Below are 21,138 nucleotides of genomic sequence, written 5' to 3'. Positions count from 1 at the left end.
TTGGGGTTTTGAGCTCCCATTCACTCCTTGAGGGAGAGCTCTTCTTACCCCTTGAATTGCCCAGAATGCACCTTGCGACCCATTGACCCACTGACTTAGCATGGGAAACGTACACAATGGGGGTTCATTCGATTTCAATGGAGTTTCCCATCTCCTCAAAGGTATCTCTGACCTGACCCATTGGTCAGGAAGCGATCCAGGAGGTCCTTCCTTCCGGTCGTCACTAGTTACCACAGCCATAAAGTCCCCCGCCTATTTCTACAATTTATCTCTTAAAATTGCATTTTAAACCTAACCTTAACGACACTGCTAACCTTATGCCTAATCTTAAATTAAGACCGAAACCCACACTAAAAAATGTAATATTTTTTTTTTTACCATATAGCCAATTTGAACATTGTGATTCTGGTAACATTTGCAAACCCTGAAGGAAAACCCCAGATCACACGGATACTAGTGGTGGAGGCTCGTTTAAGGCAGGAGCGTCAACCTATTTTTTACAGTCCGCAGGGATCATCTGCAAGATTTAGCAGCGGGACGATTTTTTTGTTGATGGTTGGTGACCAGAACATAATTTGTAGACTGCAAATTGACTGCAAGAAGCCCAAGCAGATATTATATTTCACAACAAAAAAATTGAATCATTTCAAACCTTGCTTACATTTGTTTGAGATCAAGTCTCTCTTTATTATGTGTGGTAATTTGGGAACAGAATTCCAAAATTAAAATCACTTGAATCTGATTTCCTGGTTTTTATAATATTGTATGTCCAACAATTAGAACAAATAATAATAGTATAACATTTGTAACATAAATAATATAATATAAATCGGGCCGCGGGCCGCTAGTTGGGGAACCCTGGACGAGTAGAAGGCAAGTGATGGAGAGAAGGCCAGCCTCAGTTGGACCGATTGCGTTAGCTACACATTCTGAGCCCATATGTATGTGTATTGATTCATTTGCAGACGTAAAACTTTAAGTCCGTTATATTCTTACTGACAGAAACAGTGTGGGTTCGCGTTAGCTAATTCATTTTCGTGATGGATGGGCGAATATCAGGCGGGACTGGCGTTGGTACAGTCGCTAACGTTAGATCAAATTTGCCTAACATTAGATCAAATTTGCAAGGACCCAGTTCAGGTAATGGGAGAAGGATGACGTCCAAAAAAACGCGTTCAAAAAAAGGGAAGAGAAGAAAGAGACGGAGGAATAAAAAGACAAAGACCAACAAAACCCCACCGTATTTACCACCCGAGGTAAGTTGGCTAGCTACTGTAGCAGATGTACAGCTACTGCTAGCTGGAGCTTGCTATCAAGTTCATGTTATTTAGCTAGCTAGCGATGTTATCCAATGCTAGACTAGCCAGAGCCTAGCTATTTACAAATTCTGACATTATTTTAGCTAGCATCTGGCAGATGGTGTCGCCTGAGCTTTTCCATGGTAAGAAACTTTTTGGCCATATGTAACGTTGTTATAAGCAGGGAATGGACATTTGTTTGTTTGTTGACATCAACAGCTGGCGTTCGCACATAACAATGTTGTGAGAGAGCAGCTTGGCAGCTCCATGATGTTGCAAGATACATTGTTCCCCTGGTGGTGCATAGATGTAAAATACTTTAGTGATAGCTTGCTGTGGTGTGGGTAGTTTTTATTCAGAAGTACATTAGTCAGGGGTGTGTGCTTGTCTGTCAAAATACAGTACAGGCACACATTTTCAAAACATGTCCATCCCTCTGTTTCTCTCAGGCTGAAGAGGGAAACATTGAATATAAGGTACTATTATACATTTCTTTCTTTTTGCATGTCATCTTCCCTTTCACCTGTAGCTAGTAATCAAAAGTCAAAACACATCCATGTATATGCATGCATCCTCTCAAACACGAGGTTCACTTGTTGGACACTTGTTGGTGGTGAAGTGCTGTCCCGTGCTCTACCTTCACCGCAGCTGAAGCTGGTGAACCCCACACAATACCGCTTTGAGCACCTGGCCACCCAGTTAAAATGGCGTCTTCAAGAGGGACGGGGCGAGGCGGTGTATCAGATTGGGGTGGAAGACAATGGCCTGCTTGTCGGACTGTCAGAGGGAGACATGAGAGCCTCGCTGAAGACCCTACGGAGGATGGCAGAGAAGTATGTCAGTACCTTGTTTGCAAACATCACCAAAGGCACAATCTGGGATACTTTCTTCAACTCCATGGTCATTTCAATTATACCCATTGAATCTTGAAGAAGCTAGTTTATAAATGTCTAATTTGACAGTTTGCCATTGTTACTGTATTTAACAGTTGCCCCTCAGTTTGGTGGGTGTTGGTTAGAAATGTGCTATCTCTGCCTCACCAGGGTTGGTGCTGACATCACACTTCTACGAGAAAGAGAGGTGGATTACGACTCGGACAGAAACTGCCGGAAAATCGCAGAGGTTCTTGTCCGAAAAGTTCCAGACGACCAACAGGTGAGATTAAACAGCACCTTGTCTTATTTAAGAGACAATTCACCCAAATTACAAATCTCAAAAGTAAGGCTAGCCTATGGACTACAGAGTGAATAGAGTAGAAGGGCTGACTGTGTGCTGAGACGTGATCCAGTTGTAACACTCCTGGCTCCTTGCACATATGCAACTCCCCACTGGAGTCTGTGGTTCCATTCACTTCTCACTGTCTCCTCCTCACCTATCTCCCGTTGTTTATTTTCTGTCTGTCAATTAAGCATTAAAATGCAAAAGGAGAGTGACTCTCTTATTTTGCACTCAATCAATGGTCAATGGTAAGCTGTACATACAATGAAGGATTTCTGCCACGTCAATCTGCTGTAATTTCACTGCAGTGTCTCTTGTGTGTATATGAGAGCAGTTCTTGGACCTGCGTGTGGCGGTACTGGGAAACGTGGACTCAGGGAAGTCCACACTGTTGGGCGTGCTGACTCAAGGCGAGCTGGACAACGGGCGAGGCCGGGCACGCCTCAACCTCTTCAGGCACCTTCATGAGATTCAAACCGGCAGGACATCAAGCATCAGCTTTGAGATTTTGGGCTTCAATAGCAAAGGGGAGGTGGGTAACAGTGTCTTATAGGTGACAAGATAAAGAAGGAAGGATGAACACGCATGAGTTTTCCCTTCCTTTGAGCAAAGACTATATACAGTGCCTTGCGAAAGTATTCGGCCCCCTTGAACTTTGCGACCTTTTGCCACATTTCAGGCTTCAAACATAAAGATATAAAACTGTATTTTTTTGTGAAGAATCAACAACAAGTGGGACACAATCATGAAGTGGAACGACATTTATTGGATATTTCAAACTTTTTTAACAAATCAAAAACTGAAAAATTGGGCGTGCAAAATTATTCAGCCCCCTTAAGTTAATACTTTGTAGCGCCACCTTTTGCTGCGATTATAGCTGTAAGTCGCTTGGGGTATGTCTCTATCAGTTTTGCACATCGAGAGACTGAAATTTTTTCCCATTCCTCCTTGCAAAACAGCTCGAGCTCAGTGAGGTTGGATGGAGAGCATTTGTGAACAGCAGTTTTCAGTTCTTTCCACAGATTCTCGATTGGATTCAGGTCTGGACTTTGACTTGGCCATTCTAACACCTGGATATGTTTATTTTTGAACCATTCCATTGTAGATTTTGCTTTATGTTTTGGATCGTTGTCTTGTTGGAAGACAAATCTCCGTCCCAGTCTCAGGTCTTTTGCAGACTCCATCAGGTTTTCTTCCAGAATGGTCCTGTATTTGGCTCCATCCATCTTCCCATCAATTTTAACCATCTTCCCTGTCCCTGCTGAAGAAAAGCAGGCCCAAACCATGATGCTGCCACCACCATGTTTGACAGTGGGGATGGTGTGTTCAGCTGTGTTGCTTTTACGCCAAACATAACGTTTTGCATTGTTGCCAAAAAGTTCAATTTTGGTTTCATCTGACCAGAGCACCTTCTTCCACATGTTTGGTGTGTCTCCCAGGTGGCTTGTGGCAAACTTTAAACGACACTTTTTATGGATATCTTTAAGAAATGGCTTTCTTTTTGCCACTCTTCCATAAAGGCCAGATTTGTGCAATATACGACTGATTGTTGTCCTATGGACAGAGTCTCCCACCTCAGCTGTAGATCTCTGCAGTTCATCCAGAGTGATCATGGGCCTCTTGGCTGCATCTCTGATCAGTCTTCTCCTTGTATGAGCTGAAAGTTTAGAGGGACGGCCAGGTCTTGGTAGATTTGCAGTGGTCTGATACTCCTTCCATTTCAATATTATCGCTTGCACAGTGCTCCTTGGGATGTTTAAAGCTTGGGAAATATTTTTGTATCCAAATCCGGCTTTAAACTTCTTCACAACAGTATCTCGGACCTGCCTGGTGTGTTCCTTGTTCTTCATGATGCTCTCTGCGCTTTTAACGGACCTCTGAGACTATCACAGTGCAGGTGCATTTATACGGAGACTTGATTACACACAGGTGGATAGTATTTATCATCATTAGTCATTTAGGTCAACATTGGATCATTCAGAGATCCTCACTGAACTTCTGGAGAGAGTTTGCTGCACTGAAAGTAAAGGGGCTGAATAATTTTGCACGCCCAATTTTTCAGTTTTTGATTTGTTAAAAAAGTTTGAAATATCCAATAAATGTCGTTCCACTTCATGATTGTGTCCCACTTGTTGTTGATTCTTCACAAAAAATACAGTTTTATATCTTTATGTTTGAAGCCTGAAATGTGGCAAAAGGTCGCAAAGTTCAAGGGGGCCGAATACTTTCGCAAGGCACTGTATATAAAAAAAAAACGTATTCCTCAAAAACTACACTGATATAACAAAAAAGTGTAATAACACAAAAAACTGTGTAACAGCACACAAATGTTTTGAACACCTTCCATTTGTTACTAACCCATAAAAACAGTGTAACAACACACAAGTTAATTGAACTTCCTCTCTTGTGGCTTTTGAAGGTGGTGAACTACAGTGACTCCCGTACAGCCGAGGAGATTTGTGAGAGCTCTTCTAAGATGATCACCTTCATTGACCTGGCCGGCCACCACAAGTACCTGAAAACCACCATCTTTGGCCTCACCAGCTACTGCCCAGACTTCGCCATGCTGGTGGTCAGCGCCAACACAGGCATAGGTAAGCCCGATCACATAGCTATAATAACAGTGTAGATTGTGCCGGCCTGTTTAACTTCTACAGGATTTGTTTGGCCCAGCAAGCTATGAAAAGTGATGTGCGTTTAACTACTTACAGTATGTGACCACTGACTAGTGTTACAGTGTTCTTTCCCAAGATGGCATAGCAGTTCAGTCGTATTTTTGTCCTCGTCCTGTCGTGTATATAAATATATAGATATATTTACAACTTTTTTTTCACATACATTTTTAATTTTCCAAAAACTCATCTTCAGAACACTCTCCTGCAATCCGCTTCACCAATTTATATTTATATAAAAAAGTATTATTTACCTCAGATCTGTAATCCTCGGAGAGGCTAGCCAGAAATTAGCCAGAAGCTAGCCGGGAGCTAGCCAGAAGCTGGTCCAGAAGCTACTCTGAAGCTGGTTCAGAAGCTAGTTAGCTTATTTACTGGCTAATCGTTAGTACTCAGCTAACCACGGTTTGTGGTCATCGGCTGTCCTTTGGCTCAAGAATCTATCGGCAGTTTTGTACGGCGCGGTGCAGCGCAGCTCGGAACGGAACATACCGGATTTCGGCCGCTGGCTCTGGACATCCATACCTGGATCTCACAGCTAGCTAGCTGCTATCCATGTGACTATCGGCTTTCGTCGATTCCGGAGCTAGCCAGCTGAAGAGTTCCATCAATCACTCCTGGGCTGCAGTCACCTATCCGGACCCGTTTTGCTGCCTACGCGGAGCCCCACCGGGCCTTCACAGTTGGACTGCCGACGTTGTCTACCCGAGGGAATTGTCCGGCTGGCACCTCCGGCGCAACGTTGCCTGGGCGCCCATCTGCGGCCTGCTAGCCGTTGGCTATCTTATCGGCTGCTATCTGAATAGACAAACGGACAATTTTTATTTTATTTTATTTTTATTTATTTATTTTTCTTCTTGGGCCTCTATAACTATATCTATTGTTTTTATTTTTGTTGTTGTGTGATTTGGATTAATCCCCTCTACCACACGGAAACCCACTAATCTACTGACGGAACGCAAGAGTTGGCTAATAACAGACCTCCATTCTATGCTAGTTTGCTCCTATGCTAGCTTGCTACCGATTTAGCTGTCTAAATCGCCGTGACCCCCAACCAACCTCTCCACTCACTGGACCCTTTTGGTCACTCGACTGAGCATGCCTCTCCTTAATGTCCATCGCTGTTCTGGTTAGTGTTTATTGGCTTAGTTCACTGTAGAGCCTCTAGTCCTGCTCATTATACCTTATCCAACCTATTAGTTCCACCACCCACACATGCAATGACATCTCCTGGTTTCAATGATGTTTTTAGAGACAATATCTCTCTCTTCATCACTCAATACCTAGGTTTACCTCCACTGTATTCACATTCTACCTTACCTTTGTCTGTACATTATACCTTGATGCTATTTTATCGCCCCCAGAAACCTCCTTTTACTCTCTGTTCCAGACGTTCTAAACGACCAATTCTTATTGCTTTTAGCCGCACCCTTATTCTACTCCTACTCTGTTCCTCTGGCGATGTAGAGGTGAATCCAGGCCCTGCAGTGCCTAGCTCCACTCCTATTCCCCAGGCGCTCTCTTTTGACGACTTCTGTAACCGTAATAGCCTTGGTTTCATGCATGTTAACATTAGAAGCCTCCTCCCTAAGTTTGTTCTATTCACTGCTTTAGCACACTCTGCCAACCCGGATGTTCTAGCTGTGTCTGAATCCTGGCTTAGGAAGACCACCAAAAATTCAGACATTTTAATTCCAAACTACAACATTTTCAGACAAGATAGACCTGCCAAAGGGGGCGGTGTTGCAATCTACTGCAAAGATAGCCTGCAGAGTTCTGTCCTATTATCCAGGTCTGTACCCAAACAATTTGAACTTCTACTTTTAAAAATCCACCTCTCTAAAAACAAGTCTCTCACCGTTGCCGCCTGCTATAGACCACCCTCTGCCCCCAGCTGTGCTCTGGACACCATATGTGAACTGATTGCCCCCCATCTATCTTCAGAGCTTGTGCTGCTAGGCGACCTAAACTGGAACATGCTTAACACCCCAGCCATCCTACAATCTAAACTTGATGCCCTCAACCTCACACAAATTATCAATGAACCTACCAGGTACCTCCCCAAAGCCTTAAACACGGGCACCCTCATAGATATCATCCTAACCAACTTGCCCTCTAAATACACCTCTGCTGTTTTCAACCAAGATCTCAGCGATCACTGCCTCATTGCCTGCATCCGTAATGGGTCAGCGGTCAAACGACCTCCACTCATCACTGTAAAACGCTCCCTGAAACACTTCAGCGAGCAGGCCTTTCTAATCGACCTGGCCGGGGTATCCTGGAAGGATATTGATCTCATCCCGTCAGTAGAGGATGCCTGGATATTTTTTTTAAATGCCTTCCTAACCATCTTAAATAAACATGCCCCATTCAAGAAATTTAGAACCAGGAACAGATATAGCCCTTGGTTCTCCCCAGACCTGACTGCCCTTAACCAACAAAAAAACATCCTATGGCGTTCTGCATTAGCATCGAACAGCCCCCGTGATATGCAGCTGTTCAGGGAAGCTAGAAACCATTATACACAGGCAGTTAGAAAAGCCAAGGCTAGCTTTTTCAAGCAGAAATTTGCTTCCTGCAACACTAACTCAAAAAAGTTCTGGGACACTGTAAAGTCCATCGAGAATAAGAACACCTCCTCCCAGCTGCCCACTGCACTGAAGGTAGGAAACACTGTCACCACTGATAAATCCACCATAATTGAGAATTTCAATAAGCATTTTTCTACGGCTGGCCATGCTTTCCACCTGGCTACTCCTACCCCGGTCAACAGCACTGCACCCCCCACAACAACTCGCCCAAGCCTTCCCCATTTCTCCTTCTCCCAAATCTGCTCAGCTGATCTAGACAACAGCCGGGCTAGACAATCTGGACCCTTTCTTTCTAAAATTATCTGCCAAAATTGTTGCCACCCCTATTACTAGCCTGTTCAACCTCTCTTTCGTGTCGTCTGAGATTCCCAAAGATTGGAAAGCAGCTGCGGTCATCCCCCTCTTCAAAGGGGGTGACACTCTTGACCCAAACTGCTACAGACCTATATCTATCCTACCATGCCTTTCTAAGGTCTTCGAAAGCCAAGTCAACAAACAGATTACCGACCATTTCGAATCTCACCATACCTTCTCTGCTATGCAATCTGGTTTCAGAGCTGGTCATGGGTGCACCTCAGCCACGCTCAAGGTCCTAAATGATATCTTAACCGCCATCGATAAGAAACATTACTGTGCAGCCGTATTCATTGATCTGGCCAAGGCTTTCGACTCTGTCAATCACCACATCCTCATCGGCAGACTCGACAGCCTTGGTTTCTCAAATGATTGCCTCGCCTGGTTCACCAACTACTTCTTTGATAGAGTTCAGTGTGTCAAATCGGAGGGTCTGCTGTCCGGACCTCTGGCAGTCTCTATGGGGGTGCCACAGGGTTCAATTCTTGGACCGACTCTCTTCTCTGTATACATCAATGAGGTCGCTCTTGCTGCTGGTTAGTCTCTGATCCACCTCTACGCAGACGACACCATTCTGTATACTTCTGGCCCTTCTTTGGACACTGTGTTAACAACCCTCCAGGCAAGCTTCAATGCCATACAACTCTCCTTCCGTGGCCTCTAATTGCTCTTAAATACAAGTAAAACTAAATGCATGCTCTTCAACCGATCGCTACCTGCACCTACCCGCCTGTCCAACATTACTACTCTGGACGGCTCTGACTTAGAATACGTGGACAACTACAAATAATTAGGTGTCTGGTTAGACTGTAAACTCTCCTTCCAGACCCATATCAAACATCTCCAATCCAAAGTTAAATCTAGAATTGGCTTCTTATTTCGCAACAAAGCATCCTTCACTCATGCTGCCAAACATACCCTTGTAAAACTGACCATCCTACCAATCCTCGACTTTGGCGATGTCATTTACAAAATAGCCTCCAATACCCTACTCAACAAATTGGATGCAGTCTATCACAGTGCAATCCGTTTTGTCACCAAAGCCCCATATACTACCCACCATTGCGACCTGTACGCTCTCGTTGGCTGGCCCTCGCTTCATACTCGTCGCCAAACCCACTGGCTCCATGTCATCTACAAGACCCTGCTAGGTAAAGTCCCCCCTTATCTCAGCTCGCTGGTCACCATTGCATCTCCCACCTGTAGCACACGCTCCAGCAGGTATATCTCTCTAGTCACACCCAAAACCAATTCTTTCTTTGGGCGCCTCTCCTTCCAGTTCTCTGCTGCCAATGACTGGAACGAACTACAAAAATCTCTGAAACTGGAAACACTTATCTCCCTCACTAGCTTTAAGCACCAACTGTCAGAGCAGCTCACAGATTACTGCACCTGTACATAGCCCACCTATAATTTAGCCCAAACAACTACCTCTTTCCCTACTGTATTTTATTTATTTATTTATTTTGCTCCTTTGCACCCCATTATTTTTATTTCTACTTTGCACATTCTCCCATTGCAAATCTACCATTCCAGTGTTTTACTTGCTATATTGTATTTACTTTGCCAACATGGCCTTTTTGCCTTTACCTCCCTTATCTCACCTCATTTGCTCACATCGTATAAAGACTTGTTTAAACTGTATTATTGACTGTATGTTTGTTTTACTCCATGTGTAACTCTGTGTCGTTGTATGTGTCGAACTGCTTTGCTTTATCTTGGCCAGGTCACAATTGTAAATGAGAACTTGTTCTCAACTTGCCTACCTGGTTAAATAAAGGTGACACAAAGAGGGTGTTAATTGCAAATGAGGTCCTTGTTGATTAGATGTTTTTCCATAAATCTTCTCCTGAACCATATGGTCTATTTACTAGAAACTCATGGACAACATTGACACCATTTTCTTCTACTCAACTATAAATTACCAAAGTTACCAACATTTCTGAAGTCTGGTAACTTTGGTAAATTACTGGGAGTTTTGCGACCCTACCACTGACCCAACCAGATACGATTTTCTCCCCCTTAGCTGGCACCACCCGGGAGCACCTGGGCCTGGCCATGGCACTAAAGGTACCCATCTTTATCGTGGTCAGCAAGGTGGACCTGTGCGCCAAGGGCACGGTGGAGCGCACAGTACGCCAGCTGGAGCATGTCCTCAAGCTGCCTGGCTGTAACAAAGTGCCGATGGTGGTGGCCAGCCCGGATGACGCCGTCACAGCCGCCCAGCAGTTCGCTCAATCCTCCAGGTAGCTGCTGAAAAGGAGAAAAGACCTATAAGGAAACTAGAATTGAGATTCAGAACCCAATATACACCACATAGGCCTTAGTCCAGAGTGACTAGAAGGGAATTGACTTAGCAAGCATGTACGGCAACGTTGTTTGTATTGGTGGGGGGGAAAATCAATACAGTTACATATTGGGATATTATTTTTGACGATATATCATATTGCTTTGACAATATCTCAATATTATTGTTTGCGATAGCTGCACCAAAACTCCAGTATTTTTCCCTTTTTTGTTCTCCATCTTTTTAAATAGGGAGCCAATTTGTTTTAGCACTTTTATTTCCATGATTGATCAAAACTTGTTTTCTCATGGCTCTCGCTTGTCCCTCTGCAGGAGACATATGGTGAGAAATATGTTTGTAACATCGAATCACAATAAAATTGCTGCATCAAATCGCAATACATATAGAATTGTGAGAATCGCAAAAGATATCGTATCGGCACCAAAGTATCATGATAATATCATATTGTGAGGTCCCGGGCAATTCCCAGGCCTAGTTGGGTGTATACACCCATTTAAGCATCAAGGGACTAACTATCTAAGTGGGCAGAATTTGGCATGGGACATCATAATGATGCGATTTTCCCAGGTGTAAACACATTTTATGGAAGTCAGATAACCAGGTGAGAAGTTTTTTTAGACATCTTTTGAGCAACCATTAAAATATGTCTATCTGGTTGTTATTTGGTTATGTGACCAGATAACATCCAAAATATGACATTTTTATGACTTGATGTAGCAATGAAAAACATGTCTTTACCTGGTTGTAATCTGGTTATCCAATGTCTCCTCAACCAGATAACCAGTTGACATCCAGAGAATGACGTTACGATCACCCAAGCCAATTTCTTTACACTGAATGACACCATTATGATGCCTTTTCTAATGTTATGCTTAGGTTATATACTGGTTGTAAAAGTCATGCCCACTCTTTATGCCGTAGCATCACACCCATCTTCACCCTGTCCAGCGTGTCTGGAGAGAGTCTGGACCTGCTTAAGGTCTTCTTCAACATCCTGCCTCCTCTCAGCAACAGCAAGGAGCAAGAGGAGCTCATGCAGCAACTCACTGAGTTCCAGGTACTACACCCAGACACATTAACGGATACAATTATTGTGTGAATGATGTGTGTGCATGGACATTGTGTGTGTGTCCACGCACACTCACAACTAACACAATAATACACATGCACACGCGTTTGTGCACAAACAACTAATATATTACCCACATACACACACTCTTTACAAACCCATCCGAACGCATACATGCATTCATGCACACGCACAACAGAACATACCCCCACACATACATTGCATACATACGAGATGTGAACGTGCACTTTCACACATTCAGATTCACACCCTTATTCTGCATCAACGCTTGCAAAATAGACGTCCTAATTCCTCTGCTTGTGAATATAGGTAGATGAGATATATACCGTGCCAGATGTGGGGACAGTGGTGGGAGGAACTCTCTACAGGTCAGTTGGCCATAAGTCATATTGATACTCATGAATGAATGATAATGGATTGATTTTGCACTGTTCTAGGGATTGTAAGCTGTCTATGGACAAGGTCTGACAACAATCCTGCTTTGGGTTAGTTTCCCTGGCACAGTTTCCAAGTGCTAAGCATTTGTGGCACAAATCCCATTCATGTCATGTTACCGATTTATTATTCATTTTTCGTGCATCATGTTCACATCTATAGGTGACTTTGTTGGGCTTTTTTTAAAGATACTTTTAGAGGATTTGCTCAATTAAGCTTTTAGCTAATCAAAAACCAATAGAAGTCGATGTACTGCAAACGGTGTATCCCTGAAGCGCTGCTAAAAATGATTTGCCCTGGAGAGTTCCACTTTGACATATCATAATGTTTTTCCTCCCGTTGTCCCGTGGACAGTGGGGTGTGTCGCGAAGGGGAGAGGCTGGTGGTTGGCCCGACGGACGAGGGCCGTTTCCTGAGGCTGAAGGTGGGCAGCATCCATAGGAACCGCTCGGCATGCAGGGTGCTGAGAGCCGGCCAAGCCGCCACACTGGCCCTCGGCAACTTTGACCGATCGCTGCTCCGCAAGGTCAGAGGGTTCAGCCACAACATACCCGCACCACATTCACCCAGATGTGAATTTTCATGACTTTTATCTATAAGATACTAGAGTTTCCCCTCCCGTTTTCTATTTTCTGCCAATCTCATCCCTTAATATGACTGAACATTGCAGGGTCACATTTGGAAACAAGACGACTGCACAAACTGCTCATGGTTATGATACTGTCATATGTCCTCTGTTTTGTGTGTTACATGTGAAATCTCACGTATAGGTAGGAGGTCTGTGTAGCCTACTATGTTTTTGTTCTCTCTTTGTTCTCTCTCTCTTCTATAAATACAGTTATTATTTTAAATTGATAGCTGTCAGTGACAAACACATTTTGGTCCTTGAAACAATCTTACACAATGTCCATGCACACTCATAATACAATATAATACAAACGTACACTCACAAACAACTCACAAATCAGATGTAGTCAAAATGCAGTGTACTGTTTTCTAAAATCACTTCCACAATGGTTGTTCCTTTCCCATCTCCCAAAGTACTTATTGGTGAGTGTGTGTGTGTGTGTGTGTTGAATAGGGTATGGTGATGGTCAGCCCGAAGATGAACCCCACCATCTGCTGGCAGTTTGAGGCGGCCATCGTCCTTCTCTTCCACGCCAAAACATTCCGTCGGGGCTTCCAAGTGACCGTGCACGTGGGGAACGTAAGACAGACGGCCACCGTGGAGTGCCTGCATGGAAAGGTTAGTTTAGTAACAATAATTATAAACTGGGTAGTTAGAGTCCTGAATGCTGATTGACTGATTGGCTGACAGCCATGGTATATCAGACTGTATACCACAGGTATGACAAAACATTTATTTAAACTGCTCTAATTACATTGGTAACCAATATATAATAGCAATAAGGCACCTCAGGGGTTTGTGGTATATGGCCAATATACCACGGCTACGGCCTGTATCCAGGCACTACGCATTGCGTCATGCGTAAGAACTGCCCTTAGCCGTGGTATATTGGCCCTATACCACACCCCCTCGGGCCTTATTGTTTAAATATACCACTGGTATGAGGCAAAACTACTTGTTTACTGTTCTAATTACCTCAGTAACCTATTTATAATAACAGTAAGGCACCTCAGGGGTTTGTGGTATATGGCCAATACACCACGATTAAGGGCTGTATCCAATCATAAGAACAGCCCTTAGCCGTGATATAAGAACAGCCCTTAGCCGTGATATACTGGCCATATACCACACCCCCTCGGGCATTATTGTTTAAGTATACACTCCTTTTTCTTTTATACAGCATCCTTCATACATTGTAGTATTTAGACAAATTTGTACAAGGTCAATATTTTTTTTTATACCAGAAATGAAACCTTGTGCAATGTTCAGATAGAGATTTTATTATATAGTACAAACATGCCACTCTGCCATGTAGAGGAAGAGGAATCAGGTCAGCTCTATCAGCAACGTCTACCTACTGATTGTGGCCCTGCTGCTTTATGAGTCAACACAAACCGTTTTGTGTGCCCTTCCCTATTTTCACCACCAGGAGGAGCTGCGCACAGGAGAGAGGGCCGTGGTCTGCTTCCGCTTCATCAAACACCCTGAGTACCTCCGCATGGGCGCCAAGCTGCTCTTCAGGGAGGGCGTGACCAAGGGCATCGGCCACGTCACCAGCCTCCTGCCCGACTCGCATGACCAAAACCAGATCCACGACCAGAACCAGAGGGAGATAGAGAAATAGAGAGGAGGAGAAAGGAGGGAAGGAGAGGAAATTATAAGCTCTCTTGAACATGCCCCCCCCCCCTTTCTGAGTAAGTTTGTGTGAACTGCCGGCACCGGACGTCATCCCAGTAGATTGGTATTGAACCACACACTGGTATTTTAATCACCATTTGTTTGTATCTAAGTGTATCTGTACTGTACTTTCCTCATCTGCCCCTCATGCCATGTAGAGATGTGAAGCCCGATTGAAAACCTTGATCCTTCTCAGTGGTGGATTCTGGGGCGACGCTTTGACGAGTGTGGGTTTGGGCAAAGGTCAGCGTCTTTAGTCGAAAGCTGGGTGACCTCTTCGAAGGCAGGCTAAGCTTTCATCTAATCTGCTGTGGATTGCTTGAAGGAACCATTCCCACCCCTCTCTGGCTCCAAACACCAGAGGGTCATTTCATGACAGATACAATAGATCAAATGCATGCTCTCCCTGTTTTACTTGGACTGGACGATGTGGAACATACTCAGCATACCCATCCTTTGGAGGTTTAAAGGGATAGTTGGCTTTTTAAAAGTTTTAGCTCATTGTCGATTTACTTAAGGCAGGGTTTCCCAAACTCGGCAGGGGCGGGTCCTGCCCTGCCCCCGCCCGGGTGCACGCAAAGGTTTTTGCCCTAGCAATACACAGCTGATTCAATTAAACAACTCATCAAGCTTGGATTATTTGAATCAGCTGTGTGGTGTTAGAGCAAAAAACAAAGCGTATACCCGTGGGGGGAGTTTGGGAAACCCTGACCTAAGGTGTTGTCGTTTTTAAGTTTGTTATTTAGCAATGTGCAGAATGGCTAGCATTTTTGGAGCATGTAGCGATGCTAGTGTAAATAGGTTGTATCAGTTAGCATTGCTTTCAAAAGCATGTGGAAAGCAGGGAAGTCGACCAGTGGTGGTCCTGTCTGCAAAAGGAAGAGCTCTTCTACCATGCTTTTGAATGCAAGTTTCCTTCCATACTTTTTCTAAAATATTGTGGTTTACTCTCTGCACTTCATTCGCCTTGATTAGTATTAAGGAAAAGTAGACTACGTGCTGCCCATTTTGGCGACGCAAATAAGTGGCGACCGTAAATGCTGCCATGCTAATTTTCTAAGTGTTAAATTCAACTAAGTCTGTGTAGGGCAGCAATAACGTGAGGGTTGAGAATGAGCAGAGTCGAGATGCTTGGCGTAGTCAAGTGAATGTTGCATTGCAAACCCATTCTGAAAGAAATGTAGGGGCAAGTATCAAGTGATGCGATGTTTTCCATAGTAGAGACGCCGCTTTTGTTACCCTGTTATGTCAACCCATTGAACCCAATGCTGTCTATGTCATAGCTTCAGGCTTGTCTGTGTACAAGGCAGCTTTGTGCAGCTAGATACCCATGTGGAGTCTGCATGCTTAATAGGGACTTGTGAAAATCTAATAATCAGACTAAATGGACTCCTAAATGACAAATATTTATTGAACTCTAGACTTTATCCCTCACCCTTTACGAGGTTGTGTGCAATTATAACTAATGCATTGAATGTAGTGTTACATACACTTCTAAATACCATTTTGAAGCACAAACATTTTTGTGAGAGTTGTCTATTTTGCACTTTGTAGTTTTGGAATAGCTTCTGCATGTTTGAGTCCGCCAGAGGTTACCGGACGTAAGTCCCGTAGAGCTTTAAGGTGTGCAGTAGTGAAACACGGGATTCAATTTGTCATGGTGTTGATGCATATTGAGGTCTCGGTGACAACGGATGTATGCTGCTTATTCAAGTATCAGCTGATCTTTACATGTTTGCGGTCATAAGAAATATACAGAAAGCATGCAGAGCGCTTTTCTTTTAGATGATATAATAAATATGATATTACAGGTATTATTAGCTTCTTTGGTTGAGACACGTGGCAAGTATGTGTATGCATTGCATCAAGGTTGCGTAAATACTATTAAACATGTTTTATCGTGACACTTTCTTTCCCCATAAAAAACATCAAAAGACATATTTTTGCATATTTTTATTGACTTTAAAAGCTGAACTTATTTGGCTTGATGGTCAACACAGGTTGTTCACAGAACACATTTAATGTGAATTTTGCAGCTTAGCTAAAAGCAACGTTTTGAAATGTCACTGGTTTAAATTACTCAATTCCGTTAATAAAATGTGTTTACACTTTTATAAATGACTTTCATGAATAGGCTAAAGATGTATAAATAGTTAAAGGGTCTACATACTATTAATGACTATTTACATTAATTATTAGGCATTTATAAAGGATTATAATGGCTTAATCATGAAAGTTATAACGTGTAACCAAAAAAAAAATGCTGGTCATATTCTGTCTGGTCCACATGCAGGGAGGCCCAACCCTGTTCCTGGAGAGCTAGCCTCGTGTATGTTTTCGCTCCAACCGCAGTTGTAACTAACCAGATTCAGTTTATCAACCACCTAATTGTTATAAATAGGATGGGCTAGATTATGGTTGGATCGAAAACATACAGGACGGTACCTCTCCGGGAATAACATTGAGCAGCCCTTTAAGATATGAAGGATTGGATAAGGAGGTGATGTTGAGCAAAGGCCCTTGAAGCTTGTGCTTTTCAACATTCATTACTAGCACAGCATGCCAGGCTACATACAGTACTTACACACAAAATGTTTGACAAAAATATTGAAAAATAGACATTCATAGGAAAACAAAGTAACTCCACCACAACATTAGAGAGCTTCAAATCCAGGTGGAACTAGGGTGCCTTTAGAAAGTGATCACACCCCTTGACTTTTTCCACATTGTGTTATAACCATTTAAAATGGATTAAACAGATTCTGTGTCGCACGCATACACACACGTCAAAGTGGATATTATTATTTTAATTACAAATTAAATACAAATGAAAAGCTTTTCAGCTTTTGAGTCAATAAGTATTCAACCCCTTTGTTTGGGCAAGCCTAAATAAGTAGATTTTATTTTGTGGCAAAGAAATGAACTTTATGTACTGAATACAAATCGTTAGGTTTGGCAAAAATCCAACATATCACTGAATGCCACTTCATATTTTCAAGCATGGTGGGGGCTGCATCATGTTATAGGTATGCTTGTCATCGGCAAAGACTAGGGAGTTTTTTGGGATAAAAATAAACAGAATAGAGCTAAGCGCAGGCAAAATCCTAGAGGAAAAGCTCAGTCTGCTTTCCAACAGACGTTGGGAGACAAATTCAACTTTTAACATGACAAAAACCTAAAATATACAATGGAGTTGGTTACGAAGACATCAAATGTTCCTGAGTGGCCTAGTTACAGTTTTGACATACATCGGATTCAAAATATGTGGCAAGAATTGATAATGGCGATCTACAAATGATCAACCAACGCGAGTGACAGTGCTTGAGGAATTTTTTAAATAATAATGTGCAAATATTGTACAACCCAGGTGTGCAAAGCTCTTAGAGAGACTTACCCAGAAAAACTCAGCTGTAATCGCTGCCAAAGGTGATTCTTTCATGTATTGACTCAGTGGTGTGAATGCTTATGTTCATTTGACATTTCTGTATTTCATTTTCAATACAAAACATTTTTTTCTCACTATGGGGTATTGTGTGTAGATGGGGTGAGAAATAAACAAATGTAATCCATTTTGAATTCAAGCTGTAACACAATGTGGAATAAGTCAAGGGGTATGAATACTTTCTGAAGGCACTGTATACCCACAGCAAGATTGTTTGTGATAACCTGATAGTAAGATAATGGAAAATGCCATGACGTAGAAAAAGCTTTACATTTCCAACTGCCACAGTTACAAACCCTTACAAATTGATTCTGCTCAGAAAATCACACGTCTACAAAAAAAAACTGTCCAGAAGTCTCCATTACAAATGTTGCACGGTGTATACATTCCTGCAGTGAAAAGGAAACAGCATGACCATGTGTATATTATCCATACATAGGTTGAAAAACCATTTAGCATGATATGGTCCTTCACAGACAGGTCCAAAAGACCAAACGATTGAAGTGTAATGCTTGACTTTGACATCCAAAATGACCAGAAGCGTGAAATGTAGTGCTGGACTATTAAAGTTCTTCATTCGCCTTTCTAAAGTAACTTCTTGTTCTTCAACTTCTTCAAGTCGGAGTTGTTGTCAGCGAGCAGGGTGGAACGTGAGCCGATATGATTTAAGCCAAGCTCCTCTGCCGTGGCTTGATCCTCAGATACAGCTAAGAAAAAGAAAATACAAGTTTTAAAGATCATACAACTATGGTAAGCAGTGGGCTGAGATTCTCATTTAGATGGTCACAATTTAGATTCAGCATTATCACATAATATTCTTAAGTGACAGTATTTCCCCCACTAGTTAAAGAAATCTATTCATTCTTGCCAGATAAAGGATTATCTCCGTTATGTGAAATGGCAGAAAAGGTTTTGTCAAGGGGGTTACGCAAGGAGCTGGTAGGTCTTCACAAGGCATGCGCGACTAAGAAACGTTAGGTCTTCACCAGTCTTCTAATCAGAGAAGTAGACCCTCAAGGGTAATTTCTTCCCCAAATAGATTGAAAGTTGCACTTTTATACTTTTCCCCAGGGGCACAACTTCAGTTTTAGAAGTGGGGGTGACATAATTATTATTATAAATATTTTTTCACAATTGGATAAACACTCCAAATAGCCTACTGGACCGCTCAGTGAAAGTTGCACCCCTGCTTTTCACTGAACGTGTTCTTTGACCTCCAGCACTGGGGCCAGTATTCACAACATCTCAGAGTAGGACTTTTGATATTTAATTTGCCATAATGGATAACTTTAAGCGCCCAGGTGTTTATTTGCTTAAAAATGCAGAGCTCACACTGTTATAATCAGGTTTCCAGCTCTACAAGTTGATAAAAAAAAGCTACTGTCATTAATAAGTTCACCGACAGTCCTGTTTGCTAATTAAAAAACGTACATTTAGAACACACTGCAAAAGCGGCAAAGTGGATTGTGGTACAGTTAGTTTGAGGTTGGAAGTTGGATATACAGTACCAGTCAAAAGTTTAGACACACCTACTCATTCCAGGGTTTTTCTTTATTTTTTACTATTTTCTACATTGTAGAATAATAGTGAAGACATCAAAACTATGAAATAACACATATGGAATCATGTAGTAACCAAAAGAGTGTGAGATTCTTCAAAGTAGCCACCCTTTGCCTTGAAAGCTTTGCACACTCTTGGCATTCTCTCAAAGAGCTTCATGAGTTAGTCACCTGGAATGCATTTCAATTAACAGGTGTGCGTTGTTAAAAGTGAATTCGAGGAATTTATTTTCTTCTTAATGCATTTGAGCCAATCAGCTGTGTTGTGACAAGGGTGTGGTGATATACAGAAGATGGCCCTATTTGGTAAAAGACAAGGCCATATTATGGCAAGAACAGCTCAAATAAGCAAACCGAAAAGACAGTCCATCATTACTTTAAATTTCAAGAATTTTGAAAGTTTCTTCAAGTGCAGTCGCAAAACCCATCAAGCACTATGATGAAACTGACTCATGAGGTCCGCCACAGGAAAGGAAGACCCAGAGATACCTCTGCTGCAGAGGATAAGTTCAGAGTTACCCACCTCCGAAATTGCAGCCCAAATAAATGCTTCAGAGTTCAAGTAACAGACACATCTCAACATCAACTGTTCAGAGGAGACTGTGTGAATCAAGCCTTCATGGTCAATTTGCTGCAAAGAAACCATTACTAAAGGACAGCAATAATAAGAGACTTGCTTGGGCCAAGAAACACAAGCAATGGACATTAGACCGGTGAAAAACTGCCCTTTGGTTTGATGAGTCCAAATGTGAGATTTTTGTTTCCAACTGCCGTGTCTTTGTGAGACGCAGAGTAGGTGAACGGGTAGTCTCCACATGTGTGGTTCCCACCGTGAAGCATGAGGGAGGAGGTGTGATGGTGACATTGTCTGTGATTTATTTAGAATTCAAGGCACACTTTACCAGCATGGCTACCACAGCATTCTGCAGCGATAATCCATCCCATCTGGTTTGCGCTTAGTGGGACAATTATTTGTTTTACAACAGGACAATGACCCAACGCACCTCCAGGCTGTGTAAGGGCTATTTGACCAAGAAGGAGCGTTATGGAGGGCTGGGAACTCCTTCAAGACCGTTGGAAAAACATTCCAGGTGAAGCTGGTTGAGAGAATGCCAAGACTGTGCAAAGCTGTCATCAATTCAAATGGTGGCTACTCTGAAGAATCTCTAATATACAATAAACCTTTTGGGTTACTGCATGATTCCATATATGTTATTTCATAGTTTTGATGTCTTCACTATTATTCTACAATGTAGGAAATAGTAAAAATAAAGAAAACCCTTGAATGAGTAAGTGTGTCCAAACTTTTGACTGGTACTGTATCTCTCTAACTAGCCCCATAGAGCCGAATGTCTGTTGAATATCCAACCTCTATCTAGGTCGTCATTCTAAATAAGAATTTGTTCTTAACTGACTTGCCTAGTTAAATAAAGGTTCAACTAAAAACAACACGGTGGTCAGTTTTTTTCGCTGGCTAACAGACAGAATTATTGCACTTTGGCAGGTTGGGATCAATCACCCAGCACAAGGTAGAGAGATGTTTGAAAAACAATTCTGAACTCTTTGGTAGAGATGCTGTGATATCCCAGTGGAGCAGTGTGAGAGAATGTGTGCATGCATAACCTACTGGTAAATTACCCTGTTATGACCCTACATTTAATAGAGACTGGCATTTATTTTGCGATGCCCGGCCATTAGAAGAGACAGGCGTTTGTTGGAGGCCCTGCATTTGGATGAAGTTTTACGGTATATGGACAGATCCTAGATCAGCATTCCTCCTTTTAGACGCTTTGTGGAAATGGCCCCTGATCAAAACCAATGGATATGTGTATGTCCACTTTTCCTATACTAAACCACTGCTCTGAA

The 21,138-nt window shown here is 42.6% G+C and overlaps 2 protein-coding genes across 5 annotated transcripts in view; one reads left to right on the top strand and one right to left on the bottom strand.

Annotated features, from left to right (window-relative positions):
* Positions 1 to 244: 244 nt before the first annotated feature.
* On the top strand, positions 245 to 16,085 carry LOC110493803 (GTP-binding protein 2). The gene is made up of 12 exons (XM_021568299.2): positions 245 to 1,256; positions 1,748 to 1,774; positions 1,947 to 2,131; positions 2,342 to 2,453; positions 2,851 to 3,048; positions 4,936 to 5,110; positions 10,160 to 10,379; positions 11,363 to 11,498; positions 11,841 to 11,899; positions 12,321 to 12,492; positions 13,048 to 13,212; positions 14,024 to 16,085. The coding sequence occupies exons 1-12, from the start codon at positions 1,041 to 1,043 to the stop codon at positions 14,216 to 14,218; spliced, it is 1,860 nt and encodes a 619-aa protein (XP_021423974.2). The 5' UTR covers positions 245 to 1,040; the 3' UTR covers positions 14,219 to 16,085.
* Positions 16,086 to 16,211: 126 nt separating this feature from the next.
* LOC110493802 (apoptosis-stimulating of p53 protein 2) overlaps positions 16,212 to 21,138 on the bottom strand; it is a 43,644-nt gene continuing 38,717 nt past the window's right edge. For all 4 annotated transcript variants that reach the window (XM_021568298.2, XM_021568296.2, XM_021568297.2 and 1 more), the window contains exon 18: positions 16,212 to 18,420. In XM_021568298.2, the coding sequence (XP_021423973.2) occupies positions 18,379 to 18,420 (42 nt within the window). In that variant the 3' untranslated portion in view covers positions 16,212 to 18,378. The remainder of the gene's footprint in view (positions 18,421 to 21,138) is intronic.

The sequence above is a fragment of the Oncorhynchus mykiss genome, chromosome 17, assembly GCF_013265735.2.
Source record: "Oncorhynchus mykiss isolate Arlee chromosome 17, USDA_OmykA_1.1, whole genome shotgun sequence".
Classification (NCBI taxonomy): Eukaryota; Metazoa; Chordata; class Actinopteri; order Salmoniformes; family Salmonidae; genus Oncorhynchus; species Oncorhynchus mykiss.
This window is presented reverse-complemented; position numbering and strand designations above follow the sequence as displayed.

Excerpts from the sequence above, each read along its gene's own strand:
- LOC110493803 (XM_021568299.2), top strand. The coding sequence starts at position 1,041 with ATGGATGGGCGAATATCAGGCGGGACTGGCGTTGGTACAGTCGCTAAC. Across the intron at positions 11,900-12,320 it reads GTGGGAGGAACTCTCTACAG|TGGGGTGTGTCGCGAAGGGG; the intron begins GTCAGTTGGCCA and ends TCCCGTGGACAG. Across the intron at positions 12,493-13,047 it reads ACCGATCGCTGCTCCGCAAG|GGTATGGTGATGGTCAGCCC; the intron begins GTCAGAGGGTTC and ends TGTGTTGAATAG.